Genomic DNA, 27,735 nt, shown 5'->3' with positions numbered 1-27,735 from the left:
GAACAGAACAATTTTATAATACGTGAATTATATTTCAATAACACTGCTTAAAAAATGTCATTTCCCCAGGCTTCCCTGGTGGTGCAGTGGTTTAGAGTCCGCCTGTCGATGCAGGGGACGCGGGTTCGTGCCCCGGTCCGGGAGGATCCCACATGCCGCGCAGCGGCTGGGCCCGTGAGACGTGGCCGCTGAGCCTGCACGTCCAGAGCCTGTGCTCCGCAATGGGAGAGGCCCCAACAGTGAGAGGCCCGCGTACCGCAAAAAAATAATAATAATTAAAAAAAAAAAGTCATTTCCTTCCAGCTTAGTTTACTAGTACTGGAATCAACTTTTGCCTTCTAGAAGAGCATACTGGTCTGATTTCTTTTGCTTAAAAGGTTCAGTCATGGCCATGATCCTTTATAGATACAGAGTGCACAGTTCAAGTACAGCCCTTTGTGAGACCTTTTCCGGGATACAAATATGGAAGTGACATCATTAGACCTTTGTCCCAGAGCTCCCTCTGACCTACCGCATACAACCGGAAGTGGTATTTTGCAATAACACTTTACACTTTTTTTTTTTAAAGACTGCAACAGCTTGTGATCCTTTAAATACCATAGGTGATTACAAATTTTTTTAATTTTTAAAGTGTAAAATAATGACTCAAACAAATATAAAATGAACACATCAAAGATTTCAATTAAGTCATTAATTAATGAGAAAACTATTATGATGTAAAACACTGGTTCAAAGGAGACTGCAAAGGACAGACCTATTTAGACAACAAGGAGTGCTGAAGTGGATTTGCTAATGGATGGAAAATTGGCCATTTATATAGGGTGATAATCCATGGAGTTTTCACAGAACAAAAGTTCAACTGACTTATATGAACAGGAATCATATACAGTAATGATCTGCCCTTTATCAGTTAACTTCTAATTCCACAACACTGCAAAATAATCAAAGACGATGAAAAGCTAGGTATCCTATAGAATCATATAACCCTTCAAGGGCCTCTAGACCAGGCCAAACAATCCACTGAAAGACACACAGGTATCTTTTTGCCCATTTCAGAGGCAATTTTTCACAACAGGTTTAAGAGTGGTATGTCTGTGCACATAGTTTGATTCGTAAATTTCTATTCTATTTTATCTACCATATTTTATCAGTTTTAACATATATTTCCCCACATCTCTGCAATTATAATTAGTAGCATTTATTTCTCAGTGTACACAAAATAATAATGCATCTTACAACTGATGACATCTTGGCTATGATGGAATACAGTCATTTCACCAAATTGTAAACTTGAGAAAATGGTCTTGGGGAGGGAAACTTTAGCTAACATCTTCCTTGGGGCAAAAAAAAAAATTAATTTTTTAAAAGCCCTCATTATCATCAACTTTGATCCTTGAAGCATGTGTTTTATGTAAAAATTGTAACAATCCCTTCAACTCAAAGAGGGTCACTGATTATCAAAAGAATGAAGACACAAAAGATATTGTCCTCAAATCAAAGAGGAAATGTTGACATCACAGTTTCAGAATGCTTTTTTTCAAGGGCTGGACTAGAAAAGCAATAATTAAAATAATAATAAAGACATTTAGAAACATGAAACATCTCACACATTAGTGGCATGAGCTCACAAAGGTTATACCCTAAGTGTGTATAGCTATTGCTGAACCATGACAACTGACTAGAATCACCTTGTGAGGCATAACGGAGTAAGAATTAAGAGTTTCTCACTGAAACTGCATTAATAACAACTGTAGTTGTTGTTTTTTAATAGATGCTTGAACTGTTCCCTTGTTAGGCTGGCACTTAAAAATCCTCACAGTGGTGGATGGACCTACAGCCTGTCATACAGAGTGAAGTAAGTCAGAAAGAGAAAAACAAATACCATATGCTAACACATATATATGGAATCTAAAAAAACAAACAAAAAATGGTTATGAAGAACCTAGGGGCAGGACGGGAATAAAGACGCACCCCTACTAGAGAATGGACTTGAGGACACGGGGAGGGGGAAGGGTAAGCTGGGACGAAGTGAGAGAGTGGCATGGACATATACATATATACACTACCAAACGTAAAACAGATAGCTAGTGGGAAGCAGCCACATAGCACAGGGAGAGCAGCTCGGTGCTTTGTGACCACCTAGAGGGGTGGGATAGGGAGGGTGGGAGGGAGACGCAAGAGGGAGGAGATATGGGAATATATGTATATGTATAGCTGATTCACTTTGTTATACAGCAGAAACTAACACACCATTGTAAACCAATTACACTCCAATAAAGATGTATAAATAAATAGATAGATAGATAGATAGATAGATAGATAGATAGGAAAAAAGAAACTCACAGAGAACTCCTGCAGAAAATCTTGGTACCTGTACACACTATTACAAAGCATTTCCATAGAGATGAAAAATCTTTTCAAACTGTTTTCTCAGAATTTTTTTTCTTTCAGAACTCTTTCACTTGGCCTAGATTTGAGTCTCTTTCAGTCAATGCTACAAAATTATTTTACTCTGTCATTTATATCTATACTTCTTTGAAAAAACACAAAAAAAGGAACAATGAAGAACAATGAATGCATAATTTCAAACTCAATTTGAGTGTTATAAAGCAGAGGCCTGGGCAAATGGAGGGCAACACCATTTAATATTTTTCTTAGGCAAAAGTGTAGAGAAGTTAAAAGTTCTGTCCCTCAGGATTTTTATTTTTCTTCCAAATTACTTTTAATTTCCTACCATTATTGTCCTCTTTCCTATCTCCTTTACTTTCTTTCCCCTGTTTACAGTTAACTTCCTCTTGTATTTTTCTCTTTATCCCAAATTCATTTTAGTGATTTTTTTAAAACATCAACTTATTTTATATGGAAGGTCTTTCATTTACTAGTTAGAAACAGGAAAAACAGCATTGAAGACCTGAATTCAAATTTTGAGTGTATCAATCCCTTAATGATATGAATTTGGGCAAATCACTAACTAGGGCTTTGAACTACCATGCCCTTGTCTGAAAAATGGGGATATCTGAGAAATTTTCAGAATCAATGAACACCAATTATCAGAGCTAAGGAAAACCAACTAGAACAAGAGAGAAGTTACACTTAAACATACTGTAGTAAATCTGTAGAACATCAAAGAAAAACATAAGGTCTAAAGAGTTGATAGAGTTAAAGACAGATTATAAACAAATAAGAATTAGTCTGATTGTGGATTCATCGACAGCAACAACAGAAATCCAGAAGAGTATGGCTGGAAGAAAGTTAAAAGAGTTTTTATTATATATGTGGCTAAAGTGTTCATCAAGATGGCAGACAAAGAAAAGGCATTTTTTTGAAAGAAGAGCAGACTCCTACTCATTCTTTCTTTCCTCACTGACAGGACCTCGGTTTTATTTGGGGTGACTATGTCCTTAGATTAAAAAATTTCATGTCCCAGACTCCTTTGCTGCTAGGGTGGTATTTGATAGTTCTAGCCACTGAGGCAAAAGATTAGATGCAGGAAGGATTTCTGGAAATGTTGGGAATCCCTGATGCCTTGTTTTCCTGCAATATGTGCTGCCCTACTTCCTCTCTTCCGTTTTTTCCCACCTGATGCCGAACGGGGAACATAGTGGCTGGAGTTGCAACAGAGACATCTTATGTTTTGAGGCAAAGGCTGAGGAAACCATAGAAACCTTGCCCTGTAACTACTTAACTCTATACTTTGTTACATGAAGGGGGAAAGGGGGGCAGTTACTCATAACTGAACACAATCCTATTTGTTACAGATGAAGAAGAAAGAAAACTCGATTACTAACAAAAATGTGGCTCTATAGAAAACCCAAGTCACTTTTTTAGAAACAATGAAAGTATTCAGAAATATATTAATATAATATACTGAAGTCATTTGTATGTGTATATAGCACCAATGAACTCAGAAAATATCATTTTTATTTATTTTTTGGCCGCACCACGCAGAATGTTATTAGTTCCCCGACCAGGGATTGAACCCACACCCCCTGCATTGGAAGCACAGAGTCTTAACCACTGGACCAGCAGGGAAGTCCTGTAATTTTTAAAGGTGTAGTTACAACGGCAGCACAAAATACAAGGTTTCTACAGACAAATCTTATGTAAGAAGTACAGAATCTTTTAGACAAATTTTTTTAATTATCAAAAGCAATTAAAAAGTTCTAATTAAATGGAGAGATACATTATGTTTATGGATGGGAAGACTCAGTTTCATGCAGGAATTCTCTTCCCCAATTGTTCTGGTCTCCCCAAAATAATCTGTAAATTAAATGTAATCCCAATAAAAATTACGATGGAATTGTATGCGTGACACTTGTCACGCTAATGCTAAAGTTTACAAAGAAGAGAAAAAAGCCAGGAATAGCCATGAAAATTTCGAAGAACAAGGTTGGTAGACTCAACACATTTCAATATTTATTATAAAGCTATGTTAATTAAGGCAGTGTGGTATCAGTACAGGAAGAAGAATGTAAGTCAAAGGAAGAGACTAGAGATCAAAGAAACATACCCATGAATATGAAAACTTATGGTATATCACAAATCACTGGAAAAAGGATGACAAATGATGCTAGGGCAGCTGGTTATCAGTAAGGAAAAAAAATTAGATCCCTAACTCATATCATACACAAAAACCAATTTCAGGTGAAAGGAGAAACCTAAAAAAAATCCCCTCAAAACTAAACTGTGAGAACATCTTTACAACCACAGGGAATAGAAAGATGATTTATGACACAGAAATTACAAATCTGAAAGAAAAAGACTGATAAATTTGACTACCTTTAACTTAATAACCTCTCTGTGTACAAAAATGGCATAAACAAATGGCAAAGGCAATGTATAGCCAGGAGGAAGATCATTAGGGTCAGAAGAGCTTCTAAGAATTAGTAAGAAAGAAACAAACAGTCCAAGGGCTAAAAGGGCAGAAGAAAGTAGCAATTCACAGAAGAGGAAATCCACATGGCTACTAACTACAAAAAGATGCTCTCCCTCACCAGCAATCAGAGACCACAGTGAAATATCATTGACACTCAGCAGACTGGCAAAAACGATTAAATCTGACAATACCGAGAACAGGGTAAGGACATGAAGCACGGGAACGCCTGCGTACTCCTGAGACAAGTGGACACTGGCATTTCCACTCTCAGAGCTATATGGCAGGTCTAGTAAAGACGAGGATGCCATTGCCTATGATGCAGCTGTTTTAGTCCCATGTGTACACAGCCTAGAGAAACTCTAGTGCCAGACACACACCACAGACTGTTCACAGTATATTGCTATGAATTAAAGTATTATAATAGAGGTAGTTTCAACAAAATTAGTAAAGATACACTTCTGGATGGTGGTACCACCACAGGCACTTGTTTTAAACACAGACCGTGATGGGAGATAGCACAGATTGAAACAGGTGATTCGTATCGGAAAGTGGCCTCATCTTTTAGTGTGGGCGCAGACAGGGAGAATGCCAGCCTCCAGACCACCTGAGGAAGACTGCTGCATTTCCTTATGAGGACTTGCTTATGCTCCTTGACCCAGGACGTGAGCAACTCCTAAGTTACTATAGCTCCTTTCTCCTCCTCTGGGTCCAGTCCTGTCCTGCCACTTTGTAGGGGTGACAGACAAACTGACATCGAGCTCTGCTTTCATAATGACACTGAGTAAAGCAGGACCCTCTCTGTGAAAAAGATCTATCCACGTCTCTCCAAGCCAACATGGTGTCATTTCAGTTATTTTTATGGCTTTTTAATGAGGCAATATTACCTATCAGAAGACCCCATTCATTAGCACTTTTACCACATACCATTGATGAAACACTTGTGTCTCAACTCTGTTGCTTTTCATATCCTGTGAAGTTCCTATTTCTTATTTTCACAGAGTTGTAGAGAAAAAAGTATCTATTTCAAAAGTTGAAGCAATCTGTAAATATATAGGTAAGTAATAGTGTAGAGCATTTCGGCAGGACTGAAACATTATCACAGACAAGAAGATTAAAAGCTCCGTCATGCCCAAGGCCCCTTCCTGGACTAAATGTTATTATTCAGATACTGTATGATATCACTTATATGTAGAATTAAAAAATACAACCAACTAGTCAATATAACAAAGAAGAAGCAGATTCACAGATATAGAGAGCAAACTAGTGGTTACGGGTGGAGGGTGGGCAATATAGGGGGAGGGGAGTGGGAGGTGCAAACTACTGGGTGTACGATCGGGATGTACTGCACAACACGGGGAATATAGCTAATGTTCTGTAATAACTGTAAATGGATATAACCTTTAAAAATTGTATAAAACATTTTTATAAGTTTCAATTAGAAAAAAAAAAGAATTAGGATGTGCATTTTGGTGTGGAATGCAGAGGTTCTGAGGATGTTCTAACGAGCACAGAAGAATCTCTTGTATCCTCCAACTCTTGCCTGTTCCTGTAAGATAAAGGCAGCTATACGGTCAACCCTCCTGTTCACTTTGCACAGTGCCCAGCGTGTCTTGGCGTTGGCCCTGGAAAGTGAGGTCACTACCAGATCCAGGAGGAAACTCACCATTGTCTAGACTGGGTCCTTGGAAAGAATGGGAGCTCCAGACAGTAAAACAACTGTTTTAGGCTGGAAATGTTTTCAAATAAAGCTTCTGATGGGAGCTCATGTCAGTTTCAGCTAACCGCTTCAAAGCCTGTCACACAGATTTCTATGCACTGGAGGAGATCTGTTCTCACCGTCCTTTCAAATTCTGATGAGATTGCCAGACATTTGCTTCAAAATATCTCTAGTTCTTTTCCTAATTGTTTCAGCAATGGCTCATAGAAAGGCCTTTTAAAATATCTTTTAATCTTCAATGTATTTATTTCTTGAAATATTTATTTCCTTGTAGGAACCTCAAAGTTTTACATGTTATAGAAGAATGACATGGTTCCGTATTTTACTTTTTACAACCTTAGAGGTATTGGTCAATCATGAAATAATCCCTTTGACATTCAGTCAAAGCCCTTTGATTAAACTACGGTTATTCTTAGAGACTAGGGATGATTCATTTCATAATGCCTGATAGTTTCTTTTGGAATTTATTTCATGAACAGATCCACCTCATTTTTTGTTCTTTTCAAACCAGACAGTTTTAGTATGACTAGTACCGAGGTACAGTACTGAATACAGTTCATAAGTACTGAAGAACACTTTAAAATTTAGTAAGAACAGTTAATCTTATAAAATCTCAGGTGTTTGATTATAAAAATAACTATTTTAGTAAGAATAGCTACTTCTCTGGAAAAGCAAAGTAGGTTTCAGGCGTACGGAATCGTGAAGAAGGCTGGGCAAAGAGTGCTTAAATACGACACCGGAAGTATGATCCATAAAAGAAAAAATTAGACTTCATCAAATTTAAATTAGATTAACTTAATACACTTAGTTAATTAAATTTCAGAAAATAAAAAGATATGCCAAAGACTCTGAGAAAATATTTTCAAATCATATATCTGATAAAGGACTTTTATCCAGAATACATAAGGGAATCTTACAACTCAACATAAAAAAAAGAGATAACCCAATTAAAATATATGCAAAAGATCTAAATAGACATTACTCCAAAGAAAATATACGAATGGCCCACAAGCACATGAATACATTCAACATCATTAGTCATCAGGAAAAAGCAGATAAAAACCACAATGAGATAACACTTCATACTCACTAGGATGGGAATAATAATAATAACAACAACAAGTGTTGGTGAGGATATGGAGAAACTGGAACCTTCATACATCACTGGTAGGAATATAAAATTGGTACAGCTGCTTTGGAAAATAGCCTGACAGTTTCTTGAAAGGTTAAACATAGAGTTCCCATATGACCTAGCAATTCCACTTCTAATTATTTATCAAGAGAAATTTTTAAAAAAAGAAAGAAAGAAAACCTCCCTTTGTGCAAGGGTTTTACTTACTGACGTTCCACTTTAGGCCTGTTGTCGTAACCTGATTGCATGGCTGTCCAACAGGAATGAGGCCACACCAATCACCTTCCATTCCGGTATCGACGTGCAATTTGTGCTTTCCCTGAGGTAGAGAAGGAAGGCTCGTTAAGATGGGGAAGGGCAAGGAAGGCCCATTAATGCTCACTGAAGACCTGGCCATACGTACCAGGTACCATCCTAGGAACTTCACGTGGTTTATCACACTTAATCCTAACAACACACTTATGTAGTACGTACTGAATTATCCTAGGAACTTTCACCTGACTTAATCCTAGCAACAGTTTTACAAGGTAGTTTATTGTTAATTATTACCTTTATATATCAGAAAATTGAAGTTTGCAGAGATTAAATGTGTCCAGGACCACACAGGTAGCAAGGGGCAGAATCAGAATTCCTACCTATACCTGCCACTTCCAAGATTCCACGTGCTAAAGATATACCACTAAGTGATACAGAATTCTAGGCTCTTAATCAAACACTTGCTTGAGTGTAAATACAACATTGCTTCCTCAGTAAAATCTCTGCTTTTTATCTGAGAACTGGGCTTCTAACGTTGAAAATTCAGTGTAAACCCTACTAATGGTTAGCCTCTTTCCTATACCCACAGCTGCTCTAGGAGATGCTCAGTGGGGCGTACCTCTACCAGGAAATAGAGTATCTGCCCTGAGAAATGAGTATGCTTCTTCTATTCTGATTATGAAAACTGATATAATCTACCATGTTTTCAATTTTTCAGTTTACAAGAAGGTTAAAGTTAAATGTAATGCTCAATCAAGGCCACAAGCTTTGCTTTTAAATAAAATACTTGGAAATGCCTCTCCTACAAAGTAATGCTTTTCCATTCCTACCCTATTCATTATCCTCAGGGTATACAGTCTTTGTAGAAAGATACCTCAAGTTCTTATGGGAAAATGTCAAGACATGCATGCATTCAATAATAGAGTAAAAAATGTATTTTTCATAATTCAAATAACTCTGAAGGAATAAGCTCCAAAAGATATTCTTCATTTTAATAAAATATTGCTTTAAAGTGTATTTAATATATGACATATTACCAAACTAAGGTATCTAGGTCTCCTTGTACAGTCATTTTACTTTTATTGCAACTATGCCTTTTGTGCTGTATATTGTAAATTTCTGAGAACTTATTCTACTGTATCCAGGTCTCAACATGCAAGTAGGATTTGTCTTTTGTCAAAAGATTGCTTTTATTAGGAAAACAATTCTCTAGATTATTATACATAGGAATCCTTGTGTTTAACACAAGTTCATTCAGACATTTACTGCCTGTACAATTCATATACATATATTTCCATTTGAACATTCAATCAGAGGGCACAAATTCAATTAGAAGGGCTTAAATACATTCAAACACAAGGAAGATTTTTTTTTTTTTTTTTTTTTTTGCGGTACACGGGTCTCTCACTGTTGTGGCCTCTCCCGTTGCGGAGCACAGGCTCCGGACGCGCAGGCTCAGCGGCCATGGCTCACGGGCCCGGCCGCTCCGCGGCATGTGGGGTCTTCCCGGACTGGGGCACGAACCCGTGTCCCCTGCATCGGCAGGCGGACTCTCAACCACTGTGCCACCAGGGAAGCCCACAAGGAAGATTTTTAAAGAAAATTTAAAATACATTTGAACTTGGTGTCCATCATTGGAAGAAAGGTAAGCAACACTTGTAGATATACACCAAGCAATGGATTAGATGCACACAGAGAAATGTGGATGGATAGAAAACACAGTACACATAGTAGGAAACAGAATCGTGATAAATGACAGAACCTATCTATGTAAATTAAAATAAATGCAAACACAATAAGGCACTTTTTCTACTAACAAAATTAAAAATGTATATTCATATATACACACACACTAACATGTTTGCGTAATGGGAAACGATATAGGGACAAAAGGGAAGCAATGGATCAATCAACCAATGAGGATTCTTGCCTGGACCAGAGATGGTAATGTGCTATGAACTAACGAGTACTACTGACCCAACATTGAAATCTCATAAAAATAAAATAACAAATACATACTTTAGATATGAAGTGATACAAGATTTAGAAATTCTTAGACTCTTCTGAAGGAAAAAAATAGAGAAAATATTCTAATAATTCAGTAATTATGAGTAATTACTAAAAACAGTAATTCAAGAAAGAGGAATAATTGGGAGACAGCCATGGGAAAAACTCAGGAGCGAAATAAAAACTTATCTCATTCTTGAATAATGATCTTTGGTGTTTTTCTTTTAGTGTAATTTAGAGCAAAGGCATATAAAGCATATTATAATTACAGAAAATTTCTACATATTTCAGTGTAAAAGTAATGCTACAATTGTCAGAAGGCACAAGTAAGGAAAAGAGTAGAAGAAAGTGCAGTGGTCTTTATTTTCTCATCATTTTACATCATACGGGAATCAGGAAATAGAGCCTAAAGTTGCAGATTTTTTTTTAAGGGGGATTTAAAAATTGCTCCTGTCCTGAGTTATTGGTAACGCGGGTAACATGTTTAAGCACAGGCAGCGGGACTGAGGAATGGGATCTGAAATAGCTCTGTTCTTCATCCTGCCCGATTACTCATTCAGGAACCTCCAAGCCAGTGTCACAGACAAGTTATTCACCCAACTGTATACATGAAACCTGTGACCACTGCATGGAAGGCAAAGCACAGGGAAGGAGGAAAGATGACAGATCAGAGATCCGATCTGGTGTGGGGAGTGGAGGGCAGCATGCAAGCAAGGGGCGCCCTGAGCAATGATGCTTGTGTGGGAACCGAAGGATGAACAAGCGCCAACTCATGACGGGAGGGCAAAGAGGCTCGCAGGCCGAGGGCGCACCGCAGAAGCCACAAGGAGGATCACCTGAGGCATCGGGGTGGGGTGGAGAGATGGGTGGAGCACGGGAGATTTTTAGGGCAGGAGAGCTATTCTATGTGACACCGTGGTGGTGAATACGTGACATGATGCATCTGTCAAAACCACAGATGTACCACACACCAGGAGTGAACTCTGTAAATTAGGGACTTTCCTTAATAATGTATCAATATTGGTTCACTATTTGTAACAAAGGTACCACACTAATGCAAGATAATAGGGGAAACTGCCAGCAGGAGAGGGGGTATATGGGAACCCTCCATGTCATCTGCTAAATTTTCAGTAAATGTAAAACTGCTCTAAGCATAGAGTATTGTTATTTTTTAAAAGTCTCTCAATGACCTTTCACTTTCTCATCCCTTCAGTGGGACTAACAGCAATGTGCTGGTGGGTTTAAAACCTAGGCCAGCAGATGAGAGGTACCATACCTGGAGAAGCATGCAGCCATTTCTGAGCAGCCTTTACAACATTGTTCCGCTCTTTTTTTTTTTTTTTGCGGTACGCGGGCCTCTCACTGTTGTGGCCTCTCCCGTTCCGGAGCGCAGGCTCCGGACGCACAGGCTCAGCAGCCATGGCTCACGGGCCCAACCGCTCCATGGCATGTGGGATCCTCCCGGACCGGGGCACAAAGCCGTGTCCCCTGCATCGGCAGGCGGACTCTCAACCACTGCGCCACCAGGGAAGCCCCTTGTTCTGCTTTTTTCCCCCTAAAAGAAATAAGGTTTTCTTTTTAAGGTATGAGCCACCTTTCTTTCTTTCTTTAGAATCTTTTCCCTAAGTTGATTTACATTGATAGCTTGCCACATGAATTCTGAGTTTTATTTCTCCCTACTACCTTCCGTTATAGAAATAATTCTCTCTGAAGATACAGATGCTAAATACAATACAAATTATCATGCAGAGATGCCAAACGTAACACTTTAACAACTCTGGAAAGCAGTAACCAAGCCTCTTTTCTCATCAAAGGAGCTCATGAGAGAGGGTATTGCAGACATTCTGATTTCCTTACAATCGCTTTGGCTTCAGCAGTGAAGGGATAGGAATGATGGTGATTTTTCACAGTGGCGGATCCCAGCCTGATGGGGGCTGTACCGCCAGGGTCCCCATCAGAAAGCACAGCGTGTCAGAGGAGTTGCAGGTGACCCGTAGTCCTCTGGGCTCTGGGACCAAGAAGGGCAGGGATGCACTCCTGGACCAGATGGCTCCGCCTCTGTCTCTGACAGTGAGACCTGTGACTTCTTCATTTCTCATCAAAGGGGACTCATGTGTCCTTGGGTTGTCTTATTTTCAATCTGTTACAGTTAATTCCTATCTTCTAATTGAAGACTTTCCTCCCTGTTTGTGGCCTGTTAATGGTTTGGTAGTGGTCAGCTGAACACATTACCATGTTTGGTGCTCTGGCTAACTGCAGTAAAGAATGATAAAGGAAATAAGGAATGATTTCTCAACTCGTGCATATTAACTCCCTAGGAAGATTCTTCAACTTGTATCATATAATGCCAAGGCAACAGCACAAACACGTTAAGCTTTATGATCCCGGGGTGGGAGGGTGCTGTTAAAAACCCCACTGGGGGGGCTTCCCTGGTGGTGCAGTGGTTGAGAGTCCGCCTGCCGATGCAGGGGACACGGGTTCGTGCCCCAGTCCGGGAAGATCCCACATGCCGCGGAGCGGCTGGGCCCGTGAGCCATGGCCGCTGAGCCTGCGCGTCTGGAGCCTGTGCTCCGCAACGGGAGAGGCCACAACAGTGAGAGGCCTGCGTACCGCAAAAAAAAAAGAACAAAAAAAACCCCAAAAAACCCCCACTGGTTTAAATGACACAATGGTAAGCTTTCTCTTCTAGCCTTGCTATGTATTCATTGCCTTCCTCATTATTTTAAGATTCGACAGACTTTGAAAATTTTCATTCTGGGACCTAAAAAGTCCCAGATAGGTATTTGCCTACAATCAAACAATGAACAGTTTTTCCTCTCATTCCAAAAAGGTGTTTAGCCACAAGTGAATGGTCTTTGTGTTCATAAATATACAAAATTTAGCTTTGTATGGTTAACAGAGAGCAATACTATGCTTTTCTCCTGTACCCTCAAGTCTATGTGACATGTTTACAGTGGACAACAAAAGGAATTTTTGTTCATCCCTCAGATTTCTCAATTCATAATATACGCTAGCCTATATGGGATTTGACACAGGCAGGCATGCAGCCTGACAGTAAAGAACTTCCCTAAAGATTTATGCCATGACTGGAGACCATAGGCACGTGAACTAATCATTGACTTCCATCCACTCTCATGAATCACTGCACAGCTTCCTATTCTGTCACCTGTTCTGAGCTAAGATGACTCTTCGAAGTCAAAGGCAGTTCTATATGGTAGAGATGGAACAAAAATAAATCACAGACAGTTTGGTTTTCCAATCATGGTTATTTTTAACATATTAACAACCTCAATAAGGGATGAAATTGTAATTCAGTGAAAGGCAACAAAGATGGCGCTTGGCACCTATGCTGGAAGTCATACTTATGAGCATGTAAAGGACAGGCAGCATCACAGTCACTGTCCCTAGGCTGTAATGCCAAGCTAGAGCAAACCATACACAAGTGGACACCTAATGAAGGGCTAAGAAATCACTGTCCCTTTGATTGTATTTTACCTCCTCTTTGAAAATGACAAGGACACGACCGAGAGAAAGGATAAAGCTCACCCTAGATTTTGCTTCTGCAAAAATTCCAAGCACTGAGGCATCTGAACCCTGTTTACATCTCTAAATCTTTTAATCCAATAACGATGCTAAGTTTTAGGCTAAGTTACCTTAGTGTGGCGTTCACAAAATACGGAGAAATTTCACAAGATAATTCACAAAGCAACTGAACACAGGAAGACCACAAATGTCCTTTCTACTTAGTGCAGAAGATTCAAGGAGCAGATACCGATACTCGTCTATAAAGCGGAAAACTATTCATCAGATTGCTGTTAATGCTGCACTTACACCCCATGGCTAATTGCAGCTAAAATTTCTGGCAAACGGTTAGACCCAGTATGAGTGGAATACTGCTGTACACTGATTAAATACAAGGCTAACCTATGCTACCTAATCTTTTGTTAGTTTGTCCAGGTACTTTAAAAAGTCATCAGCTAACACCACGGGAATTTAAATAGCCCCCTGGAAAGAACAGTGGAAGAAGTCAACGGAAGGATCTAGCTTATATTTACTAGGAGAAGAGGGTACCTCTCCCACACAAAGATAGACTTTTGTGCTGGTACATTTCATACTGCGACTACCCACATGACTGAAAGTAGTAACAAGAGAAATGGTCTTTTCAGTGAATTTATAGTTGTCAAATCTCAGAGCTAGAGGATGCGTATATTGACTTTTATTCTGCTCCACAAACGTAGAATTCAGAACTCAAGCGTGTTGGTTTAATATATATTTCTTTATCATTGATTGATTGATTGCATTTCCTTTTGAAAAAGCATTAATTCCTTATCTATAGAGAGCTTTTAGAGTTTCCAATCATGTCAGAACCACATTTTCCAAAGTGTATCCCACAGAACACTACTCGTGGGGTCTGGTTAAGATTAGAACAATAGCTTCTTGGATTCCCCCCTTGGAAGTCACAACACACACCAGCATCCTAGGTGTTCTAGGTAGTCTTTTTTTTTTTTTAATTTACTTATTGATTTTGGGTTAAATTGGGTCTTCGTTGCTGCGTGCAGGCTTTCTCTAGTTGCATCGACCGGGGGCTACTCTTCGTTGCGATGTGCAGTCTTTTCATCGCGGTGGCTTCTCTTGTTGCAGAACACGGGCTCTAGACACACAGGCTCAGTAGTTGTGGCTCGTGGGCTCTAGAGCGCAGGCTCAGTAGTTGTGGCGCATGGTCTTAGTTGCTCTGTGGCATGTGGGATCTTCCCGGACCAGGGAATCAAACTCATGTCCCCTGCATTGGCAGGCGGATTCTTAACCACTGCGCCACCAAGGAAGTCCCTCTAGGTAGTCTTGAAGCAAAAAACTCTGTTTACCTGAGCGAGTGTTTCCCAAACTTACTTAACTACAGGTCCTCCTCCTGCCCCTTAAAATAACACCTCACAATTACCTGTGGAATTTGCATTTCATGAAATCCACCTAGGAAAATACTGATTTGGAATAGACATTCTGCACACAGCAGCTGAAACTATGATTTTTGGTTGAATATTTCCACAGCCAGAACATTTCAGTGATATGTTTTGAAATTAATAACCTCCATCTTATTTTTGTTTTGGAAATTAGTCACCTGAGGTTGAAATCATGTGTATATTGACAAAAGGTAGGCTTATTTTTCGATTAAACGGTTAATGACAATACTGGGTGCATGTATATCCAAAAGAAAACCTTCTGAATGCCTGTTAAGCTAGTTTATTTAAAAGTCAAAGATATTTAAGAAATACCCACTATTATTAGAGACAGTAAAATAGTATGATTGGCTAATTTCCTCCTTAACTCCCAACACTAAACTGTTTCAAATTGAAACAGATGCAATCGATGTTTATCCTTTCTACCCTAGCACCTCGGTATTGATGATTTTCTTACAATGTATCCTATCCTATATCTAAGCCTTCCTTTTATTCCAGTCAGGGAAAATCATCTGGTGAGTGCCCTCACACTAAATAGTCAGAAACCTACTCTTTGCTCCTCCAAAACATATGGACATTTTAAACGATGCCTTCTAAAGACAATACTTATCCCAGAAGCAAAGCATTTCTAACAGTGGAGACGGGACAGGTTACACGAAAGATAGATTTTGAGTCAAAGAGTGATCACAGAGTTTTCAAATAACTTCAGATAAATGTTACTCTACTTAATGTACGGTGTGATCAGGAGGCCCACAATCCCTGTCTATTCTTAGGCTATTTCTCCATCCTTAACCAAGAGCAGCTTCAAAGCAAAGGTCAAACTACCTTCTTTTCAAAGCTCCCTCTGTTATTCCAGTTAACATAGATCACACTTGCTTCTAACAGCTACAGTCTTTATTTACACCACAAAATAGAGCATTTTGTTACTGTCCTGTACCTCTCAAATGGGTGCATGTTATATCCTTAAAAAGAATAAAATTTCTTTGAAGGCAAAACCCTGGCCTTTCACTTCTGTCGGATTTATAGCACAGGGGGAAGAACGTACTAAGTGTCTAACAAATATCTGACTAATGGTTTAGAACAAAAGGAAAAAGTATCAATAAAAAGGTGTCAATATGCTTAGAAAAATCTTTGTCAAAATTAAAATAGATGAGAGAGGGCCCAGTTGAACTGAAAGGTCTCCATATAGACACCAAGACAGAATTCTCTGTGTGGATAAGGTCTGCTTAATTGGACACTACGATAAACCACACACAACCAGCAATTATGAATACCCTGTCAACAGTATTCAAAATATACTTCAAGGTGTATACAGAGTGCACATTTTATGTTTATATGTAAAATGGGCATGACAGTACTACCTCACTGGGTTATTCTGAGGACTAAATGAGAACATGTATAAGGTGCCACGAACAGGGCTTCAAACATTCCTATTATAAACGTTGATTTACTTACCCCTCTCCCTCTATCAAGTCTTCCAAGTTTAACTTGAACACAAGTTTTCTTTCCACTCTTCTCTGCTCTTTATTTTATAAAACCCTAGTCACTTTGGCCCAGTAATTTTTAAAGAAAAAAAAAGTGATTAGACCTCATAAGACTAATATGAAATATAGCGGGAAGGGAGAAAGAGAAAAAAATTTATGTAAACATTTTTATGTTTAACCTTCATAAGACATTAAGATATTTTAAAGACAAGAATCATATCTCCATTTGCTATACAGCAGCTCTAGTTTTCAATAAACTACTTTTTTAAAATGCTTCCCTATTCTGAAATAGTCCTTCTTTATAGGAGCACACCTCCCCAACTCTGTTCACCAATTTTAGAAAACTCCAAAGAACTCCTTCTAAGGTCTCATATCTGCTCACCATAACCAAAATGTAATGCTTCAAGTTAATTTCTGGAATTCTCGATTTGAACTGAGCCTAGTACTAAGGTAACCCAAGATTCTCTTCAATGCAAGCAAATAGTTTAAATAAAATTCAGTTCAGACTCTAAAGCCACTGAACTTGTTTCTCAAATGTTCTCATAGTTGGTAAAGAGTTGATGGGAATGCCGGCACTGCAAGATGTATTTCAACTGTCCTCCTTGTATCCTTAGCTACTTCGACTCTCCTTCTATAAAAGAGCTTTATGCAGGGTCTCCTACGACAGACAGACAGCTTCCCACAATTACTCCAAGTATTGTACGTTCTCCTCCACTGGACCCCTCCCTTTTGTCAGATTCATCACCCCTCCCCGCCCCCATACTTCCTTCTGCTATAGCAGAGGCTGCAAGTCATTAAGACTGGTAGGGGAGTGAAGGGTAATTGTGAGGTGGTATGACAGTGGGTAGACGTACTGGGTGATCCTATTCATTATCCTATTCAAACACACTCCAGGAAGCATGTCTGCTTGCGGAGATGCAGTATGGCCGATGTTCAGCATGTTTAAATGAGCTATGTGTCTACTTCTGTTTTGTTTTGTTTTCCACTTATGTTCAGAATGCTCATGGGATATTGTTAGTGCTCCTGAAGACGGGGAAAGAAAAAGACAACTCTGCATGCATTTAATTATTTCAAACCCCAGCTCAACTATCAAACTTTATATTCTGGAAGAAATAATTGAAAAAGTTCCAGTTAAAGAAAAAGAGAGAGAAGTAAGGTAACAATTTTTGAGTATCTGCTCTGACCTAATATTCTTCTGGGCGCCATAATTCTCATAACAACCTGGAGTGGTAGAGTTACTACTGAAATAGAGACTGTGGACTCAGTACAGTCATTAAGTTGCTCAAGACCACTCAACTAGTAACTAGCAGAGGTGGGATCTAAACCCAAGCATGCTGTGATTTTAACATCTACTTCATTTTACTATATCATCATGTTTTTCCAGGCTTCTATATTCAAAGGCCACTCAGACCATTTCATTCCTTTGCTTTTATTCCCATTCTTGCTTTCTGTTCCCTATACTCAATCAGCAAGTTAAGCTTTGGCATGATCTTGTCCGAAGTTTATCCTAAATAATTAATACTTGTGCAGTAAGTGAATTAAGTAAATGAACAACTATGTTCTTGACCTCAGCTACCTCTCTTCAACGTTTCTCAGTCTACTTACATGTCCTCATTGCTTTAATTGTCCTCTGCTAATGACTGTCTATAAGGAGGGTGCTGACGAGGATGCGTGCGACACTCATTCCTGTTTTCAAAACACACTTTTTTTTTTTCCAAAATGCACTTATTGGGTCTTCAAGAAGTTCACAAAGAATGGTTAAAGCAAAATCAATGAGTGGACTAAGATAAAGAAAATTAACACAAAAAAGTTTTTTTTTTTTTTTTTTAAAGATTTGAGTATTTTTAGTCAGGAACAGATAGGACAGTTTTGCTTCTCTCCCAGATCCTATAAAATATGAATTAGAAGCAGTATCACCTCTTTGATGAAAGCACTTCTTCTCCAAAGCCCTCCATGAACACACAGCCCGGGCTACTTGCATACCCTCAAGGAGAAAAACTACAGCTCATTACTTTTTGTATCTATAAAACACTGAACCATCTTGGACACACAGTTGGAATACAACAAATATTTATCGAAAGGGGGGCACTAAGCTTAGCTGTTTTCATGTAACCACTTTCAACCTCCAATTCATGTGCCAACTACCACCTTACTAACCATTTATTTGTTCCTCTTTACGTTAAAACTCCTAGAAAGGGTTGTCTAAATTCACTGTTCCAATTCTCTTACATTCATTCCAATTAAGCCTTTGCTTAATTAACCTCTTTTCCAAATCAGCTTTCACCAAGACAACCCATGACCTCCAAACTGCTAAACCCAGTGGTCAATTATTAGTCCTCATCTGGCTTGACCTATCAGTAGAATTTGCAATGGGTTATTACTCACACCTCCTTGATATACTGTCTTTGCTTTGCTTCCAGAACACCACAATCTCCTGGTTTTCCTCTTCACCCACAATTTCCTTTGCTGGCTCCCCCTCTTCACTCCAAATCCTAAACCTGAACTGCCTCAGGGCTCAGTCCCTTGGTCTCGGCTAGATCCTCCTCTCTAATCGACCCATATTTATGTCCTTTGTGAGCTCAGTCATGTAGATCTTGGCAAATCCAAATTTGTATCTCTAGTCTAGACTTCCCTCTCTAACTCCGGTCCTGAACATACAACTGCCTATTTGATACATCCTCATCTTTTATCTCAAACCCGCCCCATACACAGCTTTTGATCTGAGTGGATATCTACTACATCCTTCCAGCTACTCAGGTGGAAAGTTTTTTTTTTTTCTTTTTTCATACCCCTGAGGAAATCCCATTTACTCTATCTTCTAAATATATCCAGATCCCTATCAATTCTCACAATTTCTTTCACTACTACCTTATCCAAGTCACCATGACAAGATCTCCCCTTGTCTCACCAGAGTCAACTCAGCTGCCAAAGAGACTGTCATACCGTGAAGTAGGTCAGAAAGAGAAAAACAAATATCGTATATTAACACATATATGTGGGATCTGGAAAAATGGTACAGATGAACCGGTCTGCAAAGCAGAAATAGAGACACAGACGTAGAGAACAAATGTATGGACACCAAGGGGAGAAAGCGGAGGGTGAATTGGGAGATTGGGATTGACATATAGACACTAACTAATATGTATAAATAGATAACTAATGAGAACCTGCTGTATAAGCACAGGGAACTCTGCTTCACTTCCCTGTACAGTAGAAACTAACACAACATTGTAAAACAACCTAAAATACCCTAATTAAAAAAAAAAAAAAGTTAAGTCAGACCTACCCATCTCCATACTGACTGTACCCTCTCAAGAGAATACTCCTAGCTTTCTGAAAGCTTTCCATTTCCCCCTTCTGGCCCCTGGGGACTCTGGCTAGGCTTTAGATTCTGTCCATGGAGTGAGTCTGAGAGAAATGCTGTCATTATTAACGAATCCTAGTTCTGAGCCAGCCTGGGGTAGTCTGTTCTACGTACCGTGCTGTGGTTAAAGGCACAAGGGCTAAAGAAAGACTTCTGGATTTGAATCTTTTCACCATGTTTGTGTTTCGCTTTCCTCATCTATCAAACCAGAATGAAAGGACTGTTGTGAGGATTAAATGACTTGATATGTGAGGTACTTAGAGTAGTGCCCGCCACAGAATAAATGCTCTAAACATTCCCTATTATTTTTATCATACAAAAGGACTTCAATGGGCAACAAAACAATGCCTTACTTTTTTTTTTTTTTTTTTTGCAAGCTTTTCTTTATTCTCTGAACTTCAAGCTGGCTTATTTTCATGCAATGCATTACTTTTAATTTTAGACAATTTACCTGTCTCTCATTTTTCATGTCAAGAACGTTAGGATAATTTTGTCTTCTGAAAGCAATCTGAAAAGTACCCCATAATATGCTATGTATTATGTATTGGCACTACGTTGAAATAAATACACCTTTCAAGTTATACAGATCACAGTCTTAATGGCCACAGTAGTCTTATATTGGTACCTCTTACATATGAAGTTAAGAGTCTTTAACATCAGAAAAGTAAAAGTACTGATTTGGGGAGGGGTAGTTTTTGATGTCTTGAGGTAAAATTATGGTAAGACTTTTGAGAGAAAGACCATGCTTTAATGCAGCTTAGCTTCACAGCTCTGTGCTGTAAAGGAGACTATTATCATGGAGCCACAATTAAGCAACTAGATGTGACGCATTGGGTTTGGAGTAACAACTGATACGACAGCCGTCTATGTTTGTCACAAATCAAGTGTGTTGCAGGATGATCATGGTCACGTTCACCTCACCACTGAACCACCTAGTCTTTCACCCTCTCATCTTCCTACAAGTATATGTGCTCATGTGAGTCTAATGCTCTTTTACCGTATTTCTCTGTGGTGGTCAGGCTCCGAGATGGCGCCCAATGAACCTTGCCTCCTGGAACTTAGGTCCTTGCCTAGTGACTCCCCACACTGAATAGGACTAACCTATGTGTGCCAGTCAGCCCTTACGGAGAGGAATGGAGCTGCTCCCTGCCCCCCACCAGGGCCGCCGTCACCACCCATGAGCCATATGACGGATGCTGGGACAACTGAACTTCATGACACCCCAAGCTTGAAGCATCCAGAAAAGTCCAAATTCTGGATCTGCAGAGAAATTCTGAGACATAATAAATGTTTACTGTTGTTTTATGACACCACGTTTTGTGGTGACTTGTTACACAGCCATAGGTGACTAACATCTCCGTCTCTTTCTAGATGCCTTTGTCTGCATTGCTGTACCTTTCTATCCCCACTGCTTTTCTTCCTCATTTCTTGTGCCCTTTCTGCTTCTTTAAGTGTCCCTAAAACAGACAACAGGTGTGTATGTTTGTGTGTGCATACATATATATGTACTATATATATATATATATGTATGTATATATTCACTTTTGTTCAAAAGAATACATGGAACCCTCTTAAAAAGTGGAAGTATGAAAAGGTTTTTCTTTGTTTCTAAAGGAAAACAACCAGCTTTTCTTTGCCCCCTTCTCTGTGGGTTATCTGGACCAATTTTTCCCTTATCTCTGTTCTTTCCTGAATTGTCAGCTTGGGAAAGGTAAGGGTGAAGTTAGAGGAAAAAGATTCTACGACAATCAATAAATTGCATCTTAATGGAATTAAGATACATAACAAAGTCATGAAAACACAGCATCTTATGCTTAACCACGCTACACATATCTAAATTCTGTATGTAATTATATACTGTATGCAGTTATTTTAAAAGACTATATTAAAGCAAGAATGAGCCATATTTCATGATGATTTTGGCATAAGGGGAGGGAAACCGTTAAAAATATTGTGCATTAACTACCTCAATTCCTATCCAAAAGTCACTTATTTAATTTCATGTAAATAAATGATAAAATGTGACCAAATAGTTATTTTTAACTTGGATACTATAAAGTTTCCAAAACTGGACCCTCTAATTCTAGACGTATTTCAGGAGCGACAACCAAGAGCTGCTCCCTGTGTTCTCTACCTTATATCTTCTCCTCTTCTAATTTTTTTTTATACAATAAAAAATTTCGTTTTAGTTCTGCTGACACCAATTTATGGTATCCTAGGAACTCCACAATGATGGAAAAGAACAGGTACTCACAACAAAGCAGAATTACCAACATATTTATGGTCCTGTCATTTGACAGGGAAGGTCAAAGCTTCTGAGAATTTATTCATAACCCTGTACCAGCTTTCAATTCTTTGAAAATTGCTCCTTGATACCCAGCTTCCCTGAAATCGCAGAGTGGCAGCCAATCTCTTAAGGCATAAATCAGATCCTAAATAACTGATAGCACTTTTTTTCCTCTAGACTCGGACAAGAAAAGCACTGCATTTTCATTGTAGAACGTGGACACTTAGGAAAAACAGTGCACCAAGGATGTGTTTAGGGTTTAATTTCTGAAGTCATCTGTACGAAAACAGTCTTTGTTTGGTATTATAAAAAATAAAGGTCCTGCTCTTGAATGTCCACTGTCATTTTTATATCCTCTCCTCTTTCATTCTCCAAATCCAAATTCAATACTATCATGGACTTAGTGACTGTCTATCATGATTAATCCTGTCATGACTTTCTCATTCTGTACTTAAAATGTGCAAAATGTGTGATTTTGGCATACTATAATAGAGGCCAATGACAAGTGAAATAAGTGTGTGTATATATATATGTATATGTGTGTGTGTGTGGGTATATATATATATACCCACACACACACACACACACACACATACACACACATGCAACTAGCTACTTAGAAAAATGAGTAAAATTAAAGGTAGATATATAACAACAAAAACAGGCAGGACAAAATATTTTGAATTTTTTTCTATAGGATGTCAGTAATTTTTTGTTGCAGGGAACCTTAGGAACCAGGCTGTGGGAGGCCTTTATTCTACTAATTAGTAACATTTTTAAAATATTTGGCATTTAACATCTCAGTCATGGTAGCTGTCCATTTCTTCTACGATATATTGATATACCTGGTGAAGGGTCCAAAAAAAAAAAAAACACCATGCCATGTGAAAAATAGTTGAAAACGCAGGATCTTCAATCAGCAGGCATGGTTTTCAATCGAAGAGTTATCTCTTTCTACGTATCAATGAAAATAATTGTTGCCTTTCCATTTAGTAGTTTATGTTAATAAAAATTAATATGATCCAATTAAGGGCCATTCAGATGACTGTCTTCTTTATTGATTTTTTTTTTTTTTGCGGTACGTGGGCCTCTCACTGTTGTGGCCTCTCCCGTTGCGGAGCACAGGCTCCGGATGCACAGGCTCAGCGGCCATGGCTCACGGGCCCAGCCGCTCTGCGGCATGTGGGATCTTCCTGGACTGGGGCATGAACCTGTGTCCCCTGCAGCGGCAGGCGGAATCTCAACCACTGCGCCACCAGGGAAGCCCCAGATGACTGTTTTGTAAGAGAAGACTGGCATTCAATCCCAGTCGCTCTATTTTAGCTTGTACTTAGCATTGTGTTGGCAACAACAGTGCTAAGGGAGTTGGCAACTCACAGAGATTCTACTGTGGTGAGAATCAGCAGGGACTCTGGGGTCTGACTACCTGGAATCGATAGCTGTCCTGCCACTTACTGGCCCTGTGACTTTGGACAATTTTATTAATCTCTCTACATCTCAATTTCCTCATTTGCAAAACTGAGGTAATGATATTATCTGACATCAGAGAGTTGTTGCCAAGGTGAAATTAAGTGGCACACATAAAATGCTCAGATCTGAGTGCATGGCACATAGCTTTTAATAAATCTTACCTATTCCATTCTCATTACTTTATCATGGCGAATGAAAAAATGACCGAGGTAGGTTTAACGTGTGAATTTTGCATTTGTGTGACGAAAGGGGTTCTGCTGTTCATCTTTAATTATTCTCTGATTTTGTCAGATAAGCTAATGGAGAAAACAAAAGACAGAAGACAGGTGACAACAACCACACAGTGCTTTTCTATGAAATACATTCATCTAACTTCGCCACTGTCTACACTACCCCTGTTCAGCCCCAATCCCCATGCTAAGGCCAGTCTACACAGCAGTCTTATGTCACTTTCCCCATATCTCAAGGCTGCTGTGAAAACACAAACCAAATAAGTGGGTAGAGAGCCTACTGCATGAAAGAAAAGCCCAAAAACCCAATCATTACATGTCTTAAAAAATGCCATAATTTTACTGTCTTCTTTTACATCCTAGCACTGCTATAAATTCACAGCGATGCTCTGTTTGGACAGGTTATCCTAGCAGCAGTCAAAATCTGAACCCTTATCTTCTGACTCTAATTTGAGCACCGAATCTGGTATAAGAAGCTACTGGAAAAATGTCATCTTATGGCAATTTTTAATTCTCAATGAATTTTTAAATATTACTAACATAAATAACACTTTTATACCTGCTACTTCTTAGATACTGAAGAATAAATATTTTTTAAAAAACTTCCCAGGGCTTCCCTGGTGGCGCAGTGGTTGAGAGTCCACCTGCCGATGCAGGGGACATGGGTTCGTGCCCTGGTCCGGGAAGATCCCACATGCCGCGGAGTGGCTGGGCCCGTGAGCCATGGCCGCTGAGCCTGCGTGTCCGGAGCCTGTGCTCCGCAACGGGAGACGCCACAACAGTGAGAGGCCCGCGTGCCGCAAAAAACAAACACTTCCCAGTCCTTTCTCTCCTAACCTACTTATATACTCAAATAGAATAAATTTTTAATAATCAGGATAATTCTGCTGTATGAGAAGCCCGCATGATATCACAGAAGGCAGTGTAGAGAGCACAAAATTAAGGTAAATACAATACTTATGACCTCAGAGAAATCTCATTCTGCAGGCCCACTTGAATATGATGAAGGTCTCCTCACCTGCCCTTTGTGATTAGATGCGTTAAGAAAGCACACCATGTCTGATACACTGTCTGGTGTTTCTCACCGAATAGGACACTTTTGGATTAGTCCAGTTTTAAAATAAGGGGTGATGTAAAAGCTAACAACACTACAAAGTTAGTAGTGATGGGTGAAAAATGTGAAAGAACTATGGCAAAACAGAACGTAAAGCTCTGGACATCTGGGTGCTCAGAGTTCTAGCAGTGCCGGGACAAACTGCTAAAATTGATACATGTCAAGATTTAACACTTCTGGGCTTCCCAGGTGGTGCACTGGTTAAGAATCCACCTGCCTATGCAGGGGTTCAGGGGTTCGAGCCCTGGTCCGGGAAGATCCCACATGCCGTGGAGCAACTAAGCCCATGTGCCACAACTACTGAGCCTGTGCTCTAGAGCCCTCGAGCCACAACTACTGAGCACACGTGCCACAACTACTGAAGCCACCACAATGAAAAGCCCGCTCGCCGAAACTAAAGAAAGCCTGCGCACAGCAAAGAAGACCCAACACAGCCATAGATAAATAAATAAACAAACAAACAAACAAATAAATAAAATTTAAAAGAAACTTAAAAAAAAGATTTACCACTTCAGGGCTAAAGTCGAGGTTATGGTAAGTCTTCTAAGCACTTAAAACTTAAATGAATATGGAGTGGATAGTGAGTTTTTTTTTTCCCTCTAAAATGTAAGCCTGATGAATGATGCTTGAAAGTACCACCAGTCATTTTTATGAGTGCCCAGCACGGCAATATAGGAACTTTTTTTTCTGTACTTAAAGAAAGATTTTCTTTATTTTGTCTTCATAAGGATGGTCACATCCCTTGTTGGAAGAAATATCACCTCTATAAACTTAAATAGCTAAGATACTATCCTTTCTTCCTAAATTATAAAAGCCAACTATGAATATATTTTAAGATATAAAAACATGGATCTGATCCTTCTCAAACTCTTCCAAAATATAGCAGAGGGAGGAACACTCCCAAACTCATTCTATGAGGCCACCATCACCCTGATACCAAAACCAAACAAAGATGTCACAAAGAAAGAAAACTACAGGCCAATATCGCTGATGAACACAGATGCAAAAATCCTCAACAAAATACTACCAAAAAGAATCCAACAGCACATTAAAAGGATCATACACCATGATCAAGTGGGGTTTATCCCAGGAATGCAAGGATTCTTCAATATATGCAAATCAATGTGATACACCATATTAACAAATTGAAGGAGAAAAACCATATGATCATCTCAATAGATGCAGAAAAAGCTTTTGACAAAATTCAACACCGATTTATAATAAAAACCCTCCAGAAAGTAGGCATAGAGGGAACTTACCTCAATATAATAAAGGCCATATATGACAAACACACAACCAACATCGTCCTCAATGTTGAAAAACTGAAGCCATTTCCACTAAGATCAGGAACAAGATAAGGTTTCCCACTCTCACCACTATTATTCAACATTGTTTTGGAAGTTTTAGCCACAGCAATCAGAGAAGAAAAAGAAATAAAAGGAATCCAAATCGGGAAAGAATAAGTAAAGCTGACACTGTTTGCAGATGACATGATAATATACAAGGAGAATCCTAAAGATGCTACCAGAAAACTACTAGAGCTAATCAATGAATTTGGTAAAGTAGCAGGATACAAAATTAATGCACAGAAATCTCTTGTATTCCTATACACTAATGATGAAAAATCTGAAAGTGAAATTAAGGAAACGCTCCCATTCACCACTGCAACAAAAAGAATAAAATACCAAGGAATAAACCTACCTTAGGAGACAAAAGACCTGTATGCAGAAAACTATAAGACACTGATGAAAGAAATTAAAAATGATACAAACAGATGGAGAGATAGACCATGTTCTTGGATTGGCAGAATCAACATCATGAAAATGCCTATACTACCCAATGCAATCTACAGATTCAATGCAATCCCTATCAAACTACCAATGGCATTTTTCACAGAACTAGAACAAAAACTTTCACAATTTGTATGGAAACCCAAGAGACCCCAAATAGCCAAAGCAATCTTGAGAATGGAAAATGGAGCTGGAGGAATCAGGCTCCCTGACTTCAGACTATACTACAAAGCTACAGTAATCAAGAGAATATGGTACTGGCACAAAAAACAGAAATATAGATAAATGGAACAGGATAGAAAGCCCAGAGATAAACCCACACACCTATGGTCACCTTATTTTTGATAAAGGAAGCAAGAATATACAATGGAGAAAAGACAGCCTCTTCAATAAGTGGTGCTGGGAAAACTGGACAGTTACATGTAAAAGTATGAAATTAGAACAATTCCTAACACCATACAGAAAAATAAACTCAAAATGGATTAAAGACCAAAATGTAAGGCCAGACACTATAAAACCCTCAGAGGAAAACACAGGAAGAACACTCTGACATAAATCACAGTAAGATCCTTTTTGACCCACCTCCTAGAGAAATGGAAATAAAAACAAAAATAAACAAATGGGACCTAATGAAACTTAAAAGCTTTTGCACAGCAAAGGAAACCATAAACAAGACAGAAAGACAGCCCTCAGAATGGGAGAAAATATTTGCAAATGAAGCAACTGACAAAGGATTAATCTCCAAAATATACAAGCAGCTCATGCAGCTCAATATCAAAAAAACAAACACCCCTATCCAAAAATGGGCAGAAGACCTAAGTAGACATTTCTCCAAAGAAGATAAACAGATTGGCAACAAACACATGAAAGGATGCTCAACATCACTAATCATCAGAGAAATGCAAATCAAAACTACAATGAGGTATCACCTCACACCAGTCAGAAAGACCATCATCAAAAAACCTACAAACAATACATGCTGGAGAGGGTGTGGAGAAAAGTGAACCCTATTGCACTGTTGGTGGGAATGTAAATTGATACAGCCACTATGGAGAAC

The 27,735-nt window shown here is 39.0% G+C and overlaps 1 protein-coding gene across 4 annotated transcripts in view; it reads right to left on the bottom strand.

Moving 5' to 3' along the window:
• TPK1 (thiamin pyrophosphokinase 1) overlaps positions 1–27,735 on the bottom strand; it is a 350,900-nt gene that overhangs the window by 93,377 nt on the left and 229,788 nt on the right. For all 4 annotated transcript variants that reach the window (XM_033432268.2, XM_049714730.1, XM_049714732.1 and 1 more), the window contains one exon: positions 7,933–8,044. In XM_033432268.2, the coding sequence (XP_033288159.1) occupies positions 7,933–8,044 (112 nt within the window). The remainder of the gene's footprint in view (positions 1–7,932; positions 8,045–27,735) is intronic.

This window comes from Orcinus orca, chromosome 9 (assembly GCF_937001465.1).
Source record: "Orcinus orca chromosome 9, mOrcOrc1.1, whole genome shotgun sequence".
NCBI classification, from domain to species: Eukaryota; Metazoa; Chordata; class Mammalia; order Artiodactyla; family Delphinidae; genus Orcinus; species Orcinus orca.
The sequence above is the reverse complement of the archived record's forward strand: the minus strand, read 5'-3'. Positions and strand labels throughout refer to the sequence as shown.